Here is an 18,718-nt window from a genome sequence, read left to right as displayed (position 1 = left end):
CGTCGGGGAGGCCCACACTCTGCCAGCACCCTGCCCACCCCACGGTGGCTGTTAGGTGCCTTCCTCCCGGGCGAGGGCCCTGGCACACGCACAGCCTGTCAGCCTCCCCTCCCGTTGGCCTGAACCCCAGAGGTCTGTCTCACAGCCAGAGGGGCTGAATGGGCTCTGTGTCCAGGGGCTGGCCCGCTCCCCGGCTCGCCGGCAGGCTGGTGAGGGGTGCAGACAGGCGCCCCTTTCATGCACCACCTGGATGGGCATGGTGTGCGGGAACAGGGCTCGGGGGTGCCACACAGGACGTGGAGGAGGGGCAGTGGGCCTGGAGGGAGCCAGATGGGGAGGGGGTGCGGGTGCATGATTGACAGGTGCAGGTGGCTCTGATTGACAGGTGAGGTGGGCGGGCGGGGAGGGCTGCCTTGGCCTGGGGACTGTGAGGGCTGAGTTACACGGAGGGGGGGGGTGAGATGCTCAGCTCTGAACCAGGGTCCCCCAGGAGGGTCCCACACCCAGCGGCACCCCCCCACGCCTTCACCCCGGCTGCTGGTCACCGGCTCACTCACCTGCATTCTGAGCAAACGGGCAGACATCTCCAGGGTCCCCTCACGCCCTCCGAGGAGTTGTAAACCTTTTTCCCTCCTTTGTCTTGGCTTGGGCACCCCCCCCCCCCCAGGCCAAGGGTACCCCGGAGAGTTTCCATCTGGCCTATAGTCACTCATTCATCACCGTTCATCACAATCGACCAGCCGGACCCCAGCCCCAAGCTAACCTACCAGTCAGAGCGTCTGCCCCCTGGTGGTCCGTGCGTGTCATAGATGGCGACTGGTTGGCCGGTTGAACAGACGGTCGGACACTTAGCGTATGAGGCTATTATATAGGATTGAGAAACTTAAATTAAATTAAATATTGAAAAATAAAATAGAAAATAAAATATTAGAAATAAAATAATAAAATATAAAATAATAATATAAAATATAAAATACAATAAAATAAAATATAAAATACTAAAATGAAACATAAAATATAAAATACAATAATAAAATAAAATATAATATAATAAAATAAAATACAAAATACAATACAATAAAATAATAAAATAAAATAAAATAATAAAATAAAATATAAAATAATAAAATAAAATATAAAATAATAAGATAAAATAATAAAATAAAATATAAAATAATAAGATAAAATATAAAATAATAAAATAAAAAAATAAAATAATAACATGAAATAAAATAAATAATAAAATAAAATAAAATAAAATATAAAAATAAAATAACATGAAATAATATAATAAAATAAAATAAAAGGCTGCCGAGAGATGTATGTTGGCCGTGTGGCCTCTCATACTAAGTACACGCTCACACACACGTGTCAGCACCGGCCAGGCCCCGCCACACGGTCCCAGCGGACACTCTCCGGGGCTGGAATAGGAACCGTGGGCTCAGGGCCCACAGTAGCCTCCGTTCTATCGTTTGCATGACTCCGAGGAGGGAACACAGCGCTGCGTTTTACGGGCCCGGCTCCTGGGAGGGGGCGGCCTAGTGACCCGGGGGGGGGGGGGGGGAGGAGAGGCACAGCAATCTGGCTGAGAGAGCTTGCCTGGGTCACGTCCATCTGTTTCATTTGGGCCTCAGGTTTGAAAAAATAAAAAAATGAAAAGAACTCTATAATTTATTTATTTGTAAAATATTTTTATTGATTTCAGAGAGGAAGAGAGAGGGAGAGAGAGAGAGAGAAACATCCATGATGTGAGGGAATCGTGGATCGGCCGCCTCCTGCATGCCCCCGACTGGGCATCGAGCCCGCAACCCGGGCCTGTGCCCTTGACCGGGAATCGAACCCGGGACCCTTCAGTCCGCAGGGTGATGCTCTATGCACTGAGCCAGGGCGAGAACTTTATAATTTTTAAAAAGTTCGAGCCTGGCTGGTGCCGCTCACTGGTTGAGCATCGACCTAGAAACCAGGAGGTCCTGGGTTCGATTTCTGGTCAGGGGCACACGCCCGGGTTGCAGGCTCCATGCCCAGTGAGGGGCGTGCAGGAGGCGGCTGGTCCATGATTCTCTCTCCTCATGGATGTTTCTCTCTCTCTCCCTCTCCCTTCCGCAGGCTGGTTTCAAAGAAAGGGCTTAGCTTTCCAACTTTTAAACGTATTTTAAGCGTCACATCTAACAACCATCAAAATTCATTGCAGTTTTTTTAAGAAAAAGAAATGAGTGCAAGAAGCAACACACAACATGAGCTCATGGGAGTATTGCCTTTCTGCGGCAGCAATAAAATTTTTAAAAAAATACTAGAGGCTCAGTGCACAGAATTCGTGCACTCAGGGGGGCCCTCAGCCCAGCCTGCGCCTTCTCGCCGTCCAGGAGCCCTCAGGGGAGGTCCGACTGACGGCTTAGGCCCACTCCCCACGGCTTCTGGTGCACTGGCCACCAGGGGGCAGTTCCTGGGTTGAGCGTCTGCCCCCTGGTGGTCAGGGCGTGTCATAGCGACCGGTCTTTCCACCACTTGGTCAATTTGCATGTTAGCCTTTTATTATATAGGGTAGCTGGAGGGAGAGGGGGGACTCGTAGGGCCAGGAGATGAGCTGTGATGGTGCTGTGAGGGTGGGTGTCTGCTCCCACCCCTGAGGGTCAGCTGTGGGCTTGGGGTGAGGAGGACGTTGTCTGTGGGGGGGGGGCAGCCTTGGCCACAAATGTGCCATCTGGTGGGGGTGCTGATTATGGGGGAGGGGCTGTGCATCATTGGGGGAGGGGATTGCATGGATTGAGGGGCTGTGCAGGCGTAGGAGAGAGGCTGTACAGGCATAGGGGAGGGGCTGTGAATGGTGGGAGGGGCCGTGCATGGGGGAGGGGCTGTGCATGAGGGAGGGGCTGTGCATGGGGGGAGGGGCCGTGCATGGGGGGAGGGGCTGTGCATGGGGGGAGGGGCTGTGCATGGGGGAGGGGCTGTGCATGGGGGGAGGGGCTGTGCATGGGGGGAGGGGCTGTGCATGGGGGGAGGGGCCGTGCATGGGGGAGGGGCTGTGCATGGGGAGAGGGGCTGTGCATGGGGGAGGGGCTGTGCATGAGGGGAGAGGGGCTGTGCATCATTGGGGGAGGGGCTTGCATGGGTTGAGGGGCTGTGCATGGGTTGGGGAGGGGCTGTGCAGGCGTAGGAGAGAGGCTGTGCAGGCATAGGGGAGGGGCTGTGCATGGTGGGAGGGGCCGTGCATGGGGGAGGGGCTGTGCATGAGGGGAGAGGGGCTGTGCATCATTGGGGGAGGGGCTTGCATGGGTTGAGGGGCTGTGCATGGGTGGGGGAGGGGCTGTGCAGGCGTAGGAGAGGCTGTGCAGGCATAGGGGAGGGGCTGTGCATGGTGGGAGGGGCCATGCATGGGGGAGGGGCTGTGCATGAGGGAGGGGCTGTGCATGGGGGGAGGGGCCGTGCATGGGGGGAGGGGCTGTGCATGGGGGGAGGGGCTGTGCATGGGGGAGGGGCTGTGCATGGGGGGAGGGGCTGTGCATGGGGGAGGGGCTGTGCATGGGGGAGGGGCCATGCATGGGGGGAGGGGCCGTGCATGGGGGAGGGGCTGTGCATGGGGGAGGGGCTGTGCATGGGGGAGGGCCTGTGCATGGGGGGAGGGGCTGTGCAGAGGAGGCTGTGCATGGGGGAGGGGCCGTGCATGGGGGGAGGGGCCGTGCATGGGGGGAGGGGCCGTGCATGGGGGGAGGGCTGTAGGGAAATATCTCTCTTTTCTGCTCCATTTTGCTCCGAGGCTGCACCTGCTGTAGAAACAAAGCACATGGACACGTGTGTGTGTGTGTGTGTGTGTGTGTGTGTGTGTATTGGGCTCCGAGGGCTGTTCTGCCAGCGAAGCCCCCGCTGTCCTCGGGGATCACGTGACTCCGTCTTCCCGGTTGCAGGCGCAGCTCCCGCGCGTGGGACCCGAAAGTGTCCTTTCCGGCCGAGCGTGAAATGCGGCCCTGAACCCGGGCCGGAGTCACTTTCGTTCAGGAGGGAGGCAGGTGCCCGTCAGCTCCGGGCAGCACCCGGCTCCTCCGGCGCCTGAAAGGGCCCCTTTCCCAAAGCCGGGCCGGGGCCACCCTTACGGCACCCCCACCCGCCCCGCGCCCAGGCCACCGGGTGCCCCTGGGCGACTCTGCAGCCTGGTCCCGCACACCCGTTAGCTGAGGTCACGTCCCGCCTCTTACGTCACTGTTATTGTCATCCTTTAACTGGATTACATCACATCAGGTTATCGTGAGTTGCATGGTGTTAATTACATTCATCTACATTGTGCCCCGTCGCTTTAATGCGATTGCTTGGTGTTGTGTCACGTCATTTTACGTTAGTTTGGTTACTTTGCGTTATACCACGTCGCTTTACGTTAAAATAGCTTCATTTACGTCATGTCACGTCATCTTACGTTGGTTAAATTACGTTGTTATACCACGTTGCTTTACGTTAAAGCAGAGTTCATTGTTGTGTCAGCCACTGTGCATTCTTGGGGCTACTTTACCTTAAAGTCCCGTCACTTTACGTTAATTAGGTTGCTTTTACGGTATGTCATGTCATTTTACGTTAGCACATTACTGTACCTTATATTTTCACTTTACGTTAAAGTGGGTTCATTCCTGTTATGTCACGTGGCTTTACGTCATTAAATTAGTTTTATGTTATATCACTTTACATTACATTGTGTTAAGTTCATTTACGTTATGTCACGTCACTTTAGTTAGATTACGTTGTCACTTCATTTTATATTAATTAAATTACTTTACATTATACCCCATCGCTTTACGTTAAAGTAGGTTCCTTTACGTTATGTCTCACCATTTTATGTTAATCATATTACTTTACGGTACTGTACCACGTCGCTGTACGTTAAAGGAGGTTCATTTACGTTGCGTTACGTCACTTTACGGCAATTAGGTCACTTGCCCTTAGGTCCCGCCATTTTACATTAATTAGATTACTTTTACGTTTTGCTACGTCGCCTTCCGTTTGTGTCCCGTGGCTTTACGTTCATTAGGTTACTTTACGTTCTGTTGCATCCCCTTACGTTACTTTACGGTATGTTAACTGGATGGTATCAGCTAGGTGGCGTTAAGTTGCAGGAGATTGATTAGGCTGTTTTGCGTTGCAGTGCCTCACACGTCACATGACCTCCCGCTGCAGGGCGTCACCAGGTGGCATGATCTCCCGTTGCATTGCATCACCACGTCACATGACCTCCTGTTGCATTGTGTCACCCCATCATGACCTCCCGTTGCATTGCGTCACTACATCACATGATCTCCCGTTGAACTGTCACCAGGTCACATGACCTCCCGTTGCCTTGGTCGCCCTGTCTCATGCCCTCCCGCTGCAGGGCGTGCCTTGGGATGGAACCGTGTGTGCCGGCGGCTGCGTCACTGCCCGATGCACCTGGAGTCGGCCCCTTCTCGGACCCCATCCTGGCTGCCCGCTGCGGAGACCTGGGTCTGAGCGAATGTCGGTCGACAGGGTAGGAGGCTGGTCCAGGGGACCCCATCAGCAACACCAGCTGCTGCCCCTGCGCACCCTGACCTCGGGACACCCACTGCGTTGGCATGAGGCCCAGAGGGAAGTCAGCCTGGGACCTGGGAGTCAGCCTGGACCTGGGAGTCAGCATGGGACCTGGGAGTCAGCCTGGGACCTGGGAGTCATCAGCCTGGGACCTGGGAGTCAGCCTGGGACCTGGGAGTCATCAGCCTGGACCTGGGAGTCATCAGCCTGGGACCTGAGAGTCATCAGCCTGGACCTGGGAGTCAGCCTGGGACCTGGGAGTCATCAGCCTGGGACCTGGGAGTCAGCATGGGACCTGGGAGTCATCAGCCTGGGACCTGGGAGTCATCAGCCTGGGACCTGGGAGTCAGCCTGGGACCTGGGAGTCATCAGCCTGGGACCTGGGAGTCATCAGCCTGGGACCTGGGAGTCATCAGCCTGGGACCTGGGAGTCAGCCTGGGACCTGGGAGTCAGCCTGGGACCTGGGAGTCATCAGCCTGGGACCTGAGAGTCATCAGCCTGGGACCTGGGAGTCAGCATGGGACCTGGGAGTCAGCCTGGGACCTGGGAGTCAGCCTGGGACCTGGGAGTCGTCAGCATGGGACCTGGGAGTCAGCATGGGACCTGGGAGTCATCAGCCTGGGACCTGGGAGTCAGCCTGGGACCTGAGAGTCAGCCTGGGACCTGGGAGTCAGCCTGGGACCTGGGAGTCAGCATGGGACCTGGGAGTCAGCCTGGGACCTGGGAGTCATCAGCCTGGGACCTGGGAGTCATCAGCCTGGGACCTGGGAGTCAGCCTGGGACCTGGGAGTCATCAGCCTGGGACCTGGGAGTCATCAGCCTGGGACCTGGGAGTCATCAGCCTGGACCTGGGAGTCAGCGTGGGACCTGGGAGTCAGCGTGGGACCTGGGAGTCAGCCTGGGACCTGGGAGTCATCAGCCTGGACCTGGGAGTCAGCGTGGGACCTGGGAGTCAGCCTGGGACCTGGGAGTCATCAGCCTGGGACCTGGGAGTCATCACCCTGGGACCTGGGAGTCATCAGCCTGGGACCTGGGAGTCAGCCTGGGACCTGAGAGTCAGCCTGGGACCTGGGAGTCAGCCTGGGACCTGGGAGTCATCAGCCTGGGACCTGGGAGTCATCAGCCTGGGACCTGGGAGTCAGCCTGGGACCTGGGAGTCATCAGCCTGGGACCTGGGAGTCATCAGCCTGGGACCTGGGAGTCATCAGCCTGGACCTGGGAGTCAGCGTGGGACCTGGGAGTCAGCGTGGGACCTGGGAGTCAGCCTGGGACCTGGGAGTCATCAGCCTGGACCTGGGAGTCAGCGTGGGACCTGGGAGTCAGCCTGGGACCTGGGAGTCATCAGCCTGGGACCTGGGAGTCAGCCTGGACCTGGGAGTCATCAGCCTGGACCTGGGAGTCAGCGTGGGACCTGGGAGTCAGCCTGGACCTGGGAGTCATCAGCCTGGGACCTGGGAGTCATCAGCCTGGGACCTGGGAGTCATCAGCATGGGACCTGGGAGTCAGCCTGGGACCTGGGAGTCATCAGCCTGGGACCTGGGAGTCATCAGCCTGGGACCTGGGAGTCAGCGTGGACCTGGGAGTCATCAGCCTGGACCTGGGAGTCAGCGTGGGACCTGGGAGTCAGCCTGGACCTGGGAGTCATCAGCCTGGACCTGGGAGTCATCAGCCTGGGACCTGGGAGTCATCAGCCTGGACCTGGGAGTCATCAGCCTGGGACCTGGGAGTCATCAGCCTGGACCTGGGAGTCATCAGCCTGGGACCTGGGAGTCATCAGCCTGGGACCTGGGAGTCATCAGCCTGGACCTGGGAGTCAGCGTGGGACCTGGGAGTCAGCCTGGGACCTAGGAGTCAGCGTGGACCTGGGAGTCATCAGCCTGGACCTGGGAGTCAGCGTGGGACCTGGGAGTCAGCCTGGACCTGGGAGTCATCAGCCTGGACCTGGGAGTCATCAGCCTGGGACCTGGGAGTCATCAGCCTGGACCTGGGAGTCATCAGCCTGGGACCTGGGAGTCATCAGCCTGGACCTGGGAGTCATCAGCCTGGGACCTGGGAGTCATCAGCCTGGGACCTGGGAGTCATCAGCCTGGACCTGGGAGTCAGCGTGGGACCTGGGAGTCAGCCTGGGACCTAGGAGTCAGCGTGGGACCTGGGAGTCAGCGTGGGACCTGGGAGTCAGCCTGGACCTGGGAGTCATCAGCCTGGACCTGGGAGTCATCAGCCTGGGACCTGGGAGACATCAGCCTGGACCTGGGAGTCATCAGCCTGGGACCTGGGAGTCATCAGCCTGGACCTGGGAGTCAGCGTGGGACCTGGGAGTCAGCCTGGGACCTGGGAGTCAGCCTGGACCTGGGAGTCATCAGCCTGGACCTGGGAGTCAGCGTGGGACCTGGGAGTCAGCCTGGGACCTGGGAGTCATCAGCCTGGACCTGGGAGTCATCAGCCTGGGACCTGGGAGTCATCAGCCTGGACCTGGGAGTCAGCGTGGGACCTGGGAGTCATCAGCCTGGACCTGGGAGTCATCAGCCTGGGACCTGGGAGTCATCAGCCTGGACCTGGGAGTCAGCGTGGGACCTGGGAGTCAGCGTGGGACCTGGGAGTCAGCCTGGACCTGGGAGTCATCAGCCTGGACCTGGGAGTCATCAGCCTGGGACCTGGGAGTCATCAGCCTGGGACCTGGGAGTCATCAGCCTGGGACCTGGGAGTCATCAGCCTGGGACCTGGGAGTCATCAGCCTGGGACCTGGGAGTCATCAGCCTGGACCTGGGAGTCAGCGTGGGACCTGGGAGTCAGCCTGGGACCTGGGAGTCAGCCTGGACCTGGGAGTCATCAGCCTGGACCTGGGAGTCAGCGTGGGACCTGGGAGTCAGCCTGGGACCTGGGAGTCATCAGCCTGGACCTGGGAGTCATCAGCCTGGGACCTGGGAGTCATCAGCCTGGGACCTGGGAGTCATCAGCCTGGACCTGGGAGTCAGCGTGGGACCTGGGAGTCAGCCTGGGACCTGGGAGTCAGCCTGGACCTGGGAGTCATCAGCCTGGACCTGGGAGTCAGCGTGGGACCTGGGAGTCAGCCTGGGTCCTGGGAGTCAGCGTGGGACCTGGGAGTCAGCCTGGGTCCTGGGAGTCAGCCTGGACCTGGGAGTCAGCCTGGGACCTGGGAGTCAGCCTGGGACCTGGGAGTCATCAGCCTGGACCTGGGAGTCAGCGTGGGACCTGGGAGTCAGCCTGGGACCTGGGAGTCATCAGCCTGGACCTGGGAGTCAGCGTGGGACCTGGGAGTCAGCCTGGGACCTGAGAGTCATCAGCCTGGGACCTGGGAGTCATCAGCCTGGGACCTGGGAGTCAGCCTCAGACCTGGGAGTCATCAGCCTGGGACCTGGGAGTCAGCCTCAGACCTGGGAGTCATCAGCCTGGGACCTGGGAGTCAGCATGGGACCTGGGAGTCATCAGCCTGGGACCTGGACCAGGGAGTCAGCCTTGGAATGTGGTCCATTCACATTCAAGAGCTGCTGTTGTCATGGAAACAGGAACCTTGTTGCCCAAACAATGGGGCCGGGGCCCCAGCCCGCACTCCCTCCTTCCCCAGGCCTGTGATTCCGACTTCCCCGTAATCTGTCCTTCTGCCCAATATAAGCAGCTGGCTCATGGGGGTTGGGGGGGCGGGGGCGAGACACGGGGGCACAGGGCAGGTTTTGTGGGTGAATAAAGGCTCGCCTCGGATCCACCCCTGTCTCTGCTGAATTGGCTCAGGTGCTGACAGGCGGCCCGGGCTCATGATGGAGAGCCACGGAGCCGGGGAAAAGCGAGGCGCCCCGGAGAACGGGGGCATCATTGTCACAGAGACGGCTGGTTGCTATAAAATGCGGGTCCTCCCTGAATTCATCGATGAACGTCGCAAACCACAGCAGGCGGGTTCCCTTTGTGGATAAAACAGCTGGAAAGATACTGACACGGGAGGTGAGGGGGCATGGCGACCCCAGGAGTGTCCACCCGCGGCGAGAACAGACGGGCGAGGGAACCGAGAAGGGCCCGGCCGGCGTGGCTCCGTGGCTGAGCGTCGACCTGGGAACCAGGAGGTCCCGGGTTCGATTCCCGGTCAGGGCACAGGCCCGGGTTGCGGGCTCGATCCCCAGCGTGGGGCGTGCAGGAGGCGGCCGATCCGAGATTCTCTCTCATCATCGATGCTTCTCTCTCTCCGTCTCCCTTCCTCTCTGGAATCAATGAACATATATTTTTGTTTTTAAGAAGCACGGACGGACAGATCTGTTGGGGAATCGAAGAGCTGAGGAGAGAACGTAGGTGCACAGCCCACGGACTCAGACGGCAGGCTGGGGAGGCCGGGGGAGGGGCCGGTGTGCTTCTGGAATATTCGAGCCTGGCTTTGACCGGCCCCCCGTGTGACCCTAATCCCCCTCGATGAATTCCACCCGGACGGAGTCTGAGTGGCGATGTCTGTGTCCGCAGAGCCGTGAGCCTCCACGGGCCTGCAGTGGGGATGAGCGTGACAGACCGTCCGTCCGGCCGGCCGTCCGTCCCGTACCTCTTCGTGGTCTGCATTCCGATTAGCCTGGACCCTTTAGAAGAGCCAGGGGTCCACGCTGCACTCAGAGCTGGAGGAGGCGGGCGTCACTGTTCGTCCTCAAAGCTCCTCCCAGTGGGGATGGAGCCCACAGCCCAGGCCTGTGCCCTGAGCGGGATTCGAACCCGGGACCTCCTGGTTCCTAGGTCGATGCCCAACCACTGAGCCACACTGGCCGGGCGTTTTTTGTTTTTTGTGGGTTTTTTTTTTTTTTTAGCCAATAAATGGGTCTAGCCCACAGGGCAGTTGCAGGAGACTTTATTGTGTCGTCGTCCATATGTACAAACGTTCCCACATGGATATAATGAATGCATCCCAGCACGTCGGGCTATTTACAATAACTTTTGGGGGTGGTTTTTTTTTTTTTACAATTTTTTTTTTTTTACAAGATTACATCTCTAGATACCATGACACACGCACACGCACACACACACACACACACACAGGAAACATCCTAATTACAGACATAAATAAATTATGGAGTTTGCATGGCCGCTGGGAGGGACGGATTCCTGCGGACCGTCTGGGCGAGCGAGGATGACGACATGGCAGTCTCCTTAGCCGCCGCGTCCACGGGGCCAGGTGCCGAGAGATTCCTCAGGAGGGAAACGGTGAGTCTGGCCACACAGACGCACAGACGGAGCCACCGTCTCTCTGAGTTTTATGGAGTGTTTTGTTGTTGATGATGACTATGTTTTTATTGACGTGGGAGAGGGAGAGCGAGAGAAACATCCATGATGGAGGGGATCCCGCACCGGCTGCCTCCCGCCCGCCCCACGCCGGGGATGGAGAAGAGGCCATCGCTGCAATGCTTTCGTTGCAAGCGAGAGGCTGGGTAAGTGTTTGCACACACGGGCGTGTTATCGAGACCCAGCGGCAGGTGTCTCGTGAAGGAAGAGGGGAGCTGTAAGTGAGAAATCAGGACCCTCTCTCGCGCTGGAGGACGAAACCGTAAAAAAGCAGCCAGAAAGGAGTTGTAATTTCCCTCGGGGGCCGTGGGGGGAGCAGCGAATGGAATCGATCATTTTAGCGTAAAAAGTTCCACTGGTGCCCGGCTGAGCGTCGACCTATGAACCAAAGGTCAGGGTTCGGTTCCAGCCAGGGACACACGCCGGGGTTGTGGGCTCCATCCCCAGTAGCGGGCGGGCGGGAGGCAGCCGGTCCGCGATTCTCTCTCCTCGTGGCTGTTTCTCTCTCCCTCGCCCTCTCCCTTCCTCTCGGAAATAAAGGGATCTATATATATAAACGGCTAATATGCACAGTGTCCCTGCGGGAGTTTGCTCGCTCGCTACGATGTGCGCTGGCCACCAGGGGGCGGCGTGGAACGAGGGAAGGCGGCGACCGGCCCTGATCGCCAGCCAGCCCTAGGGACCCTCCCGGTGCACGAATTCCGAGCACAGGGCTGCTAGTCGATTAGAAAGTCAAATGAAAAGTCTCCCCGGTGAAGGCGAGGCCTGGAGTGAGTATGACCTGGGCGTGGGCCCCAGGGGTCTGATGGGAGAGACCCCGGGAGCCCGCGGTTCTGTGACGACGCGGTGTCGGCTGGCCGCGCCACGCCTGGACACGGAATTTGCATGGGTTGGGCCGTGTGTGCGAGCTCTCCGCTCCCGGGGGATGTGGCTGAGGCCGACGCAGGCTCCCGTGGGGCGCCGTGTCCGGAGGCCTCGGGGTGGAGAGAGGCTCCTGGGGGTGAGGCCGGGGCACACCCAAGGGCTCGGCCGCCTGGAGGGCAGCTCAGGGCCTCTGGGGAGCCCAGCGGTGATGGTGTGGTTGGTGGTGGTGTTTGAGGGGGGGCCCTGGGGAGAGACGGAAAACACCTGTTAGTCCCCTGGCCCCCTGGGGTCCAGCCTGACCCTGAAAGGTCGCAGACCGTCCCATCCCCTCTCTCCGTCCGGCCTCTCCCTGCCCGGGTTGCAAAAAGCAAGTGCAAATTTATTTATTTTTTTAATATAATTTTTTTTTTTTAATTTCAGAGAGGAAGGGAGAGGGAGAGAGAGAAACATCCATGATGAGAGAGAATCAGGGATCGGCTGCCTCCTGCACGCCCCCTACTGGGGATGGAGCCCGCAACCTGGGCGTGTGCCCTGACCAGGATTCGAACCCGTGACCTCCTGGTTCCTAGGTCGACGCTCAACCACGGAGCCACGCCGGCCGGGCGGACCCGTCATTTTGAAAACATCAGACGTTAATCTAGGATCACTTCTCCATTATTTTAAATGAACACACACCTTTAGACATGGCTTTGTACGGTCGGCTGGATGACGGTAAAATGTATAACGAAAAAACAGCAAGATGTTGGTTAAATAGTTGGTAACACTTTTTAAAGACCGTGTTACTGGGTTTAGCTAATTCCATTGGGGTCATATTTTGAAGAAAACGCACATCGTATATTTCAGTAAAATGGGTGTAATAAGAAAATAAGCTTCTTGTCCAAATATTATCGCCTGTACTTCGTATTGGAAAATCTTAATTTCGAGAACATTTCTGCTTCATACAATTATAGGTTTTTTTCCGTATGGACTTATGGTTTAAACGACAAAGAAGTCCCAGCCGGTGTGGCTCACTGGACAGAGTGTGGGGCCTGCGGACGGAAGGGTCCCAGGTTCGATTCCCGGTCAGGGCACAGGCCCGGGTTGCGGGCTGGGTCCCCAGTGGGGGGCGTGCAGGAGGCAGCCGATCCATAGTTCTCTCTCATCATGGATGTTTCTCTCTCTCTCTCTCTCCCTTCCTTTCTGAAAATCAAGAAAAATATCTATACTAATAAAAGGGTGATATGCTAATTAGACCGGGAGACCTTCCGGGCATCCTTCCGGACATCCTTCCGGACAAAGCCATGGTGGTGGGGCTGAGGCAGAGGTGGTTGGGGCGATCAGGCAGGCAGGCAGGTGAGCAGTTAGGAGGTAGCGGTCCCTGATTGTGAGAGGGTGCAGGCCGGGCTGAGGGATACCCCCCCCTCCCGTGCATGAAATTTGTGCACCAGGCCACTAGTATTTTATAAAAAGACAAAGAAAAGCAAGCATTCTGTATAAAATAAAAGAAAGGTTAAAAGGAAAAAGAAGAAGAGGGCGGGAGAAGGGAATTAAACGTCGACCCTGCGATTTATGCTAAAATGAACCCCCCGTGAGCAGACGTGAATGGGGAGGAGGACTCCCGGGGGGACGAGAACCCCATCTCACAGGCCTGCGGCTATGGGTGTTGGTTTTCCCCCAGGACTGCCCCGTGTGGGGAGGAAGGCGGCTCTTACCGTGTCCCGGGGGCGGGCGGTCGGGGGTCCGGAAGGTCTGGAGGGTGGCCGGCCCCTCCCCCGCAGCGGTCAGCACCTGGACCTCGAGTCGGTACAGGGTGGACGGCCTCAGGTTGGGCACGGTGAGGAAGGCGTGGTTCTGGGGGCGACACCAAGCGAGAGGCCGTCAGAGACGCTGGGGAAGGAAGACAGACCACGGCCCGGCTGGTGTGGCTCAGTGGTTGGGCGTCGACCTCGGAACCAGGAGGTCACGGTTCGAGGCCCAAGTTGTGGGCTCGGCCCCCAGTCGGGGGCGCGCGGGAGGCAGCCGACCCATGATTCTCTCTCGTCGTGGATGTTTCTGTCTCTCTCTCTCGCCCTCTCCCTTCCTCTCTGCGATCAACAAAAATACATTTAAAAGAAGAAGAAGAAGACGCACAATGCATGCATGTTGGGTGACAGGCTGTGGTGTCCGGTCCCCAGATAACGTAGAGCCTGGCCCTGATTTCTGGGGTCCCCTGCTGGGTGGTGTCTCAGGATCGGGCTCACTTCCTGGCAGCCCCAGACCCTGGGCAGAGCTCACCCCTGAGGCCAGTCCCAGGTCACCCTGGGACCCCATGGCCCATGCCTCACCCACACCCAACCCACTCCCAGCATCCCTGCTTCTGCCGGAAGCTGGTCCATCCTTGCTGCTTGACACAGTTGCCGCAGGAAAGAGACATCTGCACAGAATATGCTTCAAGGGACCTGGCGTCTATGGCATCCTGTTCTTAATATGTTTGCTCCCCGTCTTAGCGCTATGTGTTCTAACCAAGGTCACCTCTCCGAGAAAGCTTGTTTCCCCAGGTGGGGGTTTTCCCCTGGAGTTAGGGATTAACAGGACTAAGGAAGGGAATAAATCAGTAAAAACCCCTTAACTAAGTCCCAGGCGGGTAGTTAATCACTTTAACTACGAACAATCAGGCTTAAGCTACATAATCTTTACGTCGGATAATCTTTCAGTTACTTCCTTGTAGCTTAACAGAACAATAGAGTAGCGGCCTTGGAATGGAGATAAGAAATGCCCTAACCTTTGGAATAGAATGGATGGGATTAAAATCCACTGGTATAAATACAGATGTAACGGGAGAATAAAGACAGAACCTGGCTGGAACCTGGCTAGAGAACCTGGCTAGAATCTGGCTAGGCTGATGATCAATTGAACGCTGTCTCCGTCCACACCTTTGGGAACCCCTGGACCTGCTGGGGTTGGACCCCAACATGCTTCCTCATGGCTCACTCACACCCACCCACTCCCAGCATCCCTGCTGTCTCATTCCGTGGGACTTTTCTTCTGGGATTTGGGTTCTTTCTCTTCGTTTTGGAGCAGGCCTTGGCGATTCTGAGAGCGTTTGTGAAACCCTCATGGGGGGGGGGGGGGGTGTTTCAAGCCAAGGCCCTGAGTGGCGTGGGAGAGGGGCCAGCTCATTAGGGGCAGGAGCGGATCGGACGGGGGCACAGGAAGAGGGACAACAGCTCCTTTCGGTTCTTTTCTCCCCAATGAAGACCACTCGCTGTGCGTGTGCGCCGGGGCAAGAGGGACGCCGGGGAGCGAAGGCGGGAGGAGAGGGTCTCACACTCGTACAGTCAAGATGGGAGCAGGGGCTCTGGTCCCAGAATCTGTGTAGAGGGCAGTTGATTCTTTTTTAAAAAAAAAAATAGTTTTATTGATTTCAGAGAGGAAGGGAGAGGGAGCGTCAACCTATGAGCCAGGAGGTCAGGGTTCGATTCCCGGTCAAGGGCACAGGCCCGGGTTGCGGACTTGATCCCCAGTAGGAGGCATGGAGGAGGCGGACATGGGGGGGGGGGCACGGACATGGCGAGGGCGCCTACCGCGGGCAGGATCTGGGACTGCGAGATGATGCTGTTGGGCAAGCTGTTCTGCCTGCTCTCGGTCGTCACCTCCGCCCAGGTCACCTGGAAGCCGGTCACGGGCGGGTCGAGGTTGGCCTGGGCCGTCGTCCAGGCGAAGTGGCCGGTGACGTTCCCGTCCTGGACGGCGAAGGAGGCGGACAGGTCCTGGGGGGTGGCCAGCACTTTGGGGAGGTCGGGACCTGTCGGGGTGGGAAGGTGGGGCCGGTGAGGCGGGGGGGGGGGGACGGGGCGCCACGGGGTGCCTTCTGGGCAGGGGGTGCCGGCGGCCTGGTGTGGGGAAGGCTGGTGCAAGGGGACCTGCGTCCCGTCTCGTCTCGTCAGGAAGCGCGGTCTCCAGGGACCAGCGCTGTGATGGACAGGGATCGCGATGGGGCCGGCCCCGGGTCAGGGCCCCCCGTGCAACCTGCTGCCCCTCCATCCCCTGGAGTTTGTTCTCAGAATCCGGGGACGGGAGGCGGAGGAAGGATTCGAAATCTGCCAGGACGTGGCCATCTCTCAGAGGAGAGAAAAGGACTGCGGGGGGAGGGTCGGTGTGGAAGGTGTTAGAAGCTCCTAGGAGGAGGCGAGGGGACTGCGTGGGAGCGGCCGGGGATGGCTGTCCGCCTGCAGGACACACGCCCGGGTGGCGGGCTCGATCCCCGGAGGGGGCGTGAGGAGGCGGCCGAAGCGTGATTCTCTCTCGTCATCGATGTTCCCATCCCTCTCTCCCTCTCTCTTATTCTCTGAAGTCAATACAAATCCACAGTGATAAAAGGGTAATAGGCCAATTAGACCGGACATCTTCCCGACGTCCTTCCGGACAAAGCCATTGTGGCGGGGCCGAGGCAGAGGCGGTTAGGGGCGATCAGGACGGGAGAGCAGTTAGGGGCGATCAGGACGGGAGAGCAGTTAGGGGCGATCAGGCCAGCAGGGGAGGGCGGTTAGGGGCGATCAGGCCGGCAGGGGAGGGCTGTTAGGGGCGATCAGTCCAGCAGGGGAGGGCAGTTAGGGGTGATCAGGCCAGCAGGGGAGAGCAGTTGGGGGCGATCAGGACGGGAGAGCAGTTAGGGGCGATCAGGACGGGAGAGCAGTTAGGGGCGATCAGGCCAGCAGGGGAGGGCTGTTAGGGGCGATCAGTCCAGCAGGGGAGGGCAGTTAGGGGCGATCAGGCCAGCAGGGGAGAGCAGTTGGGGGCGATCAGGACGGGAGAGCAGTTAGGGGCGATCAGGCCAGCAGGGGAGGGCAGTTAGGGGCGATCAGGCCAGCAGGGGAGAGCAGTTGGGGGCGATCAGGACGGGAGAGCAGTTAGGGGCGATCAGGACGGGAGAGCAGTTAGGGGCGATCAGGCCAGCAGGGGAGGGCTGTTAGGGGCGATCAGTCCAGCAGGGGAGGGCAGTTAGGGGCGATCAGGCCAGCAGGGGAGAGCAGTTGGGGGCGATCAGGACGGGAGAGCAGTTAGGGGCGATCAGGCCAGCAGGGGAGGGCAGTTAGGGGCGATCAGGCCAGCAGGGGAGAGCAGTTGGGGGCGATCAGGACGGGAGAGCAGTTAGGGGCGATCAGGACGGGAGAGCAGTTAGGGGCGATCAGGCCAGCAGGGGAGGGCTGTTAGGGGCGATCAGTCCAGCAGGGGAGGGCAGTTAGGGGCGATCAGGCCAGCAGGGGAGAGCAGTTGGGGGCGATCAGGACGGGAGAGCAGTTAGGGGCGATCAGGCCAGCAGGGGAGGGCAGTTAGGGGCGATCAGGACTGGAGAGCAGTTAGGGGCGATCAGGCCGGCAGGGGAGAGCAGTTGGGGGTGATCAGGCCAGCAGGGGAGGGCAGTTGGGGGTGATCAGGCCAGCAGGGGAGGGCAGTTAGGGGCGATCAGGCCAGCAGGGGAGGGCAGTTGTGGGCGATCAGGCCGGCAGGCACAGGTGGTTAGGGGCGATCAGGCCGGCAGGGGAGGGCAGTTATGGGTGATCAGGCCGGCAGGGGAGGGCAGTTGGGGGCGATCAGGCCGGCAGGGGAGGGCAATTGGGGGCTATCAGGCCAGCAGGGGATGGCAGTTGTGGGCGATTGGGCCAGCAGGCAGAGGCGGTTAGGGGCGATCAGGCAGGCAGGCAGGCAGGCGAGCAGTTAGGAGCCAGCGGTCCCAGATTGCAAGTCGGACCTCCCCCGAGGGGTCCGGGACTGGAGAGGGTACAGGCCGGGCTGAGGGACACTCCCCCGCCCCGTGCTTGAATTTTGTGCACCGGGCCTCTAGTCTATACATATTTAAAGGTGTGTGTGTACATTTTGGAGAACAGCCTATACATGGGCCCTCCCATGGAGGCAGAGGGCACTGCCTGGGTTCAGGGCGCTGCGCGACGCGGCCTGGGGACACCTCAAAGTGGCCGACCCCGCGGCCAGCACCCGGGAGGCCCGTCCACGCACCTGCTTCCCCCGGGCAGCTGAGGTGGGCGCGGCTCTTGCCCTGCAGCGCCGCGCAGGGTGGGGTCCTGAAGAACAGGGTCTCGGCCTTCGAGGGGCCCCTCAGCCCCGTGGGCTGCACGGTCACCTTATACTTGCAGGAAAACGCTAGGTCTCGGAGGATCAGGTAGTTCTCCTGCAGCGAGAGAGAGGAACGCGGTGACGGTACAGCTCACTGGGGGGTGGAAACCGCGGCGGGAGACGAGAGGGTCCCCCCTTCAGGGTGTTGCCCGTTGTCGGGGGGGGTGCCATGTGGCCTCTGCAAGGAGCACAGGGCACCCTGTCCAGGCTTTTCATTTTATTAAAATACTAGAGGCCCGGTGCACGGATTCGTGCACTGGTCGGGGGGCGTGGCCTGCGGGGATCGGCCGCTCTGGGGGTGACACTCATCTCGGTCAGCCGAGCGGCACTCTCGCTGTCGGAGCGCACTGACCACCAGGGGGCAGCTCCCACGTTGAGCGCCTGCCCCCTGGTGGTCCGTGCGTGTCGTAGCGACCGGTCAACCGGTCGCTTTGGTCGTTCCACCATTCGGTCTCTGGGCTTTTATATAGATAGGTTTTTATTGATCTCAGAGAGGAAGGGAGAGGGAGGGAGAGGGAAACATCCGTGATGAGAGAGGATCATGGATCGGCTGCCTCCTGCACGCCCCCCTGCTGGGGATGGAGCCCGCAACCTGGCCATGTGTCCTTGACCAGGATCTCTCTTGTCGGTATTCTCCCCCTTTCGGGAGGGAGGGGGCTCTGTGACTACTTCCCGCCCAACGTGGCGCTGGAACAGAAACACAGGCAATGGCTGAAGTCCGAGGTGTGAGAGGCTCGGAGGTGACTGTCCGGCCCCAGGACGGGGGACCCCGAAGGCTCTCACTGGCGTTAGGGACGCTCACCCACTCTCGCCGGCGGGGTCCCCCAGGGCTGGGGTGTGGAAGAGGCAGGGGGGGCCTTGCTCACCTGCCTTTTGGAGGGGAGGGAAGGGGGCGCTGCCGCCGGACAGCAGTGCGGATTCGTGAAAAGCGAGAGACAGGAAGTCAGAGAGAGTCCGGCCGGCGTGGCT

The 18,718-nt window shown here is 59.2% G+C and overlaps 1 protein-coding gene across 2 annotated transcripts in view; it reads right to left on the bottom strand.

The window, feature by feature from the left end:
* Window positions 1-11,167: 11,167 nt before the first annotated feature.
* The window catches only part of ANOS1 (anosmin 1), a 56,592-nt gene continuing 49,041 nt past the window's right edge, over window positions 11,168-18,718 (bottom strand). For both annotated transcript variants that reach the window (XM_059679043.1, XM_059679042.1), the window contains exons 11-14: window positions 17,633-17,804; window positions 15,202-15,422; window positions 13,351-13,489; window positions 11,168-11,902 (exon numbers count right to left, since the gene is read on the bottom strand). In XM_059679043.1, coding sequence (XP_059535026.1) covers window positions 11,841-11,902; window positions 13,351-13,489; window positions 15,202-15,422; window positions 17,633-17,804 — 594 coding nt within the window. In that variant the 3' untranslated portion in view covers window positions 11,168-11,840. The remainder of the gene's footprint in view (window positions 11,903-13,350; window positions 13,490-15,201; window positions 15,423-17,632; window positions 17,805-18,718) is intronic.

The sequence above is a fragment of the Myotis daubentonii genome, chromosome X (genome assembly GCF_963259705.1).
Source record: "Myotis daubentonii chromosome X, mMyoDau2.1, whole genome shotgun sequence".
NCBI classification, from domain to species: Eukaryota; Metazoa; Chordata; class Mammalia; order Chiroptera; family Vespertilionidae; genus Myotis; species Myotis daubentonii.
This window is presented reverse-complemented; position numbering and strand designations above follow the sequence as displayed.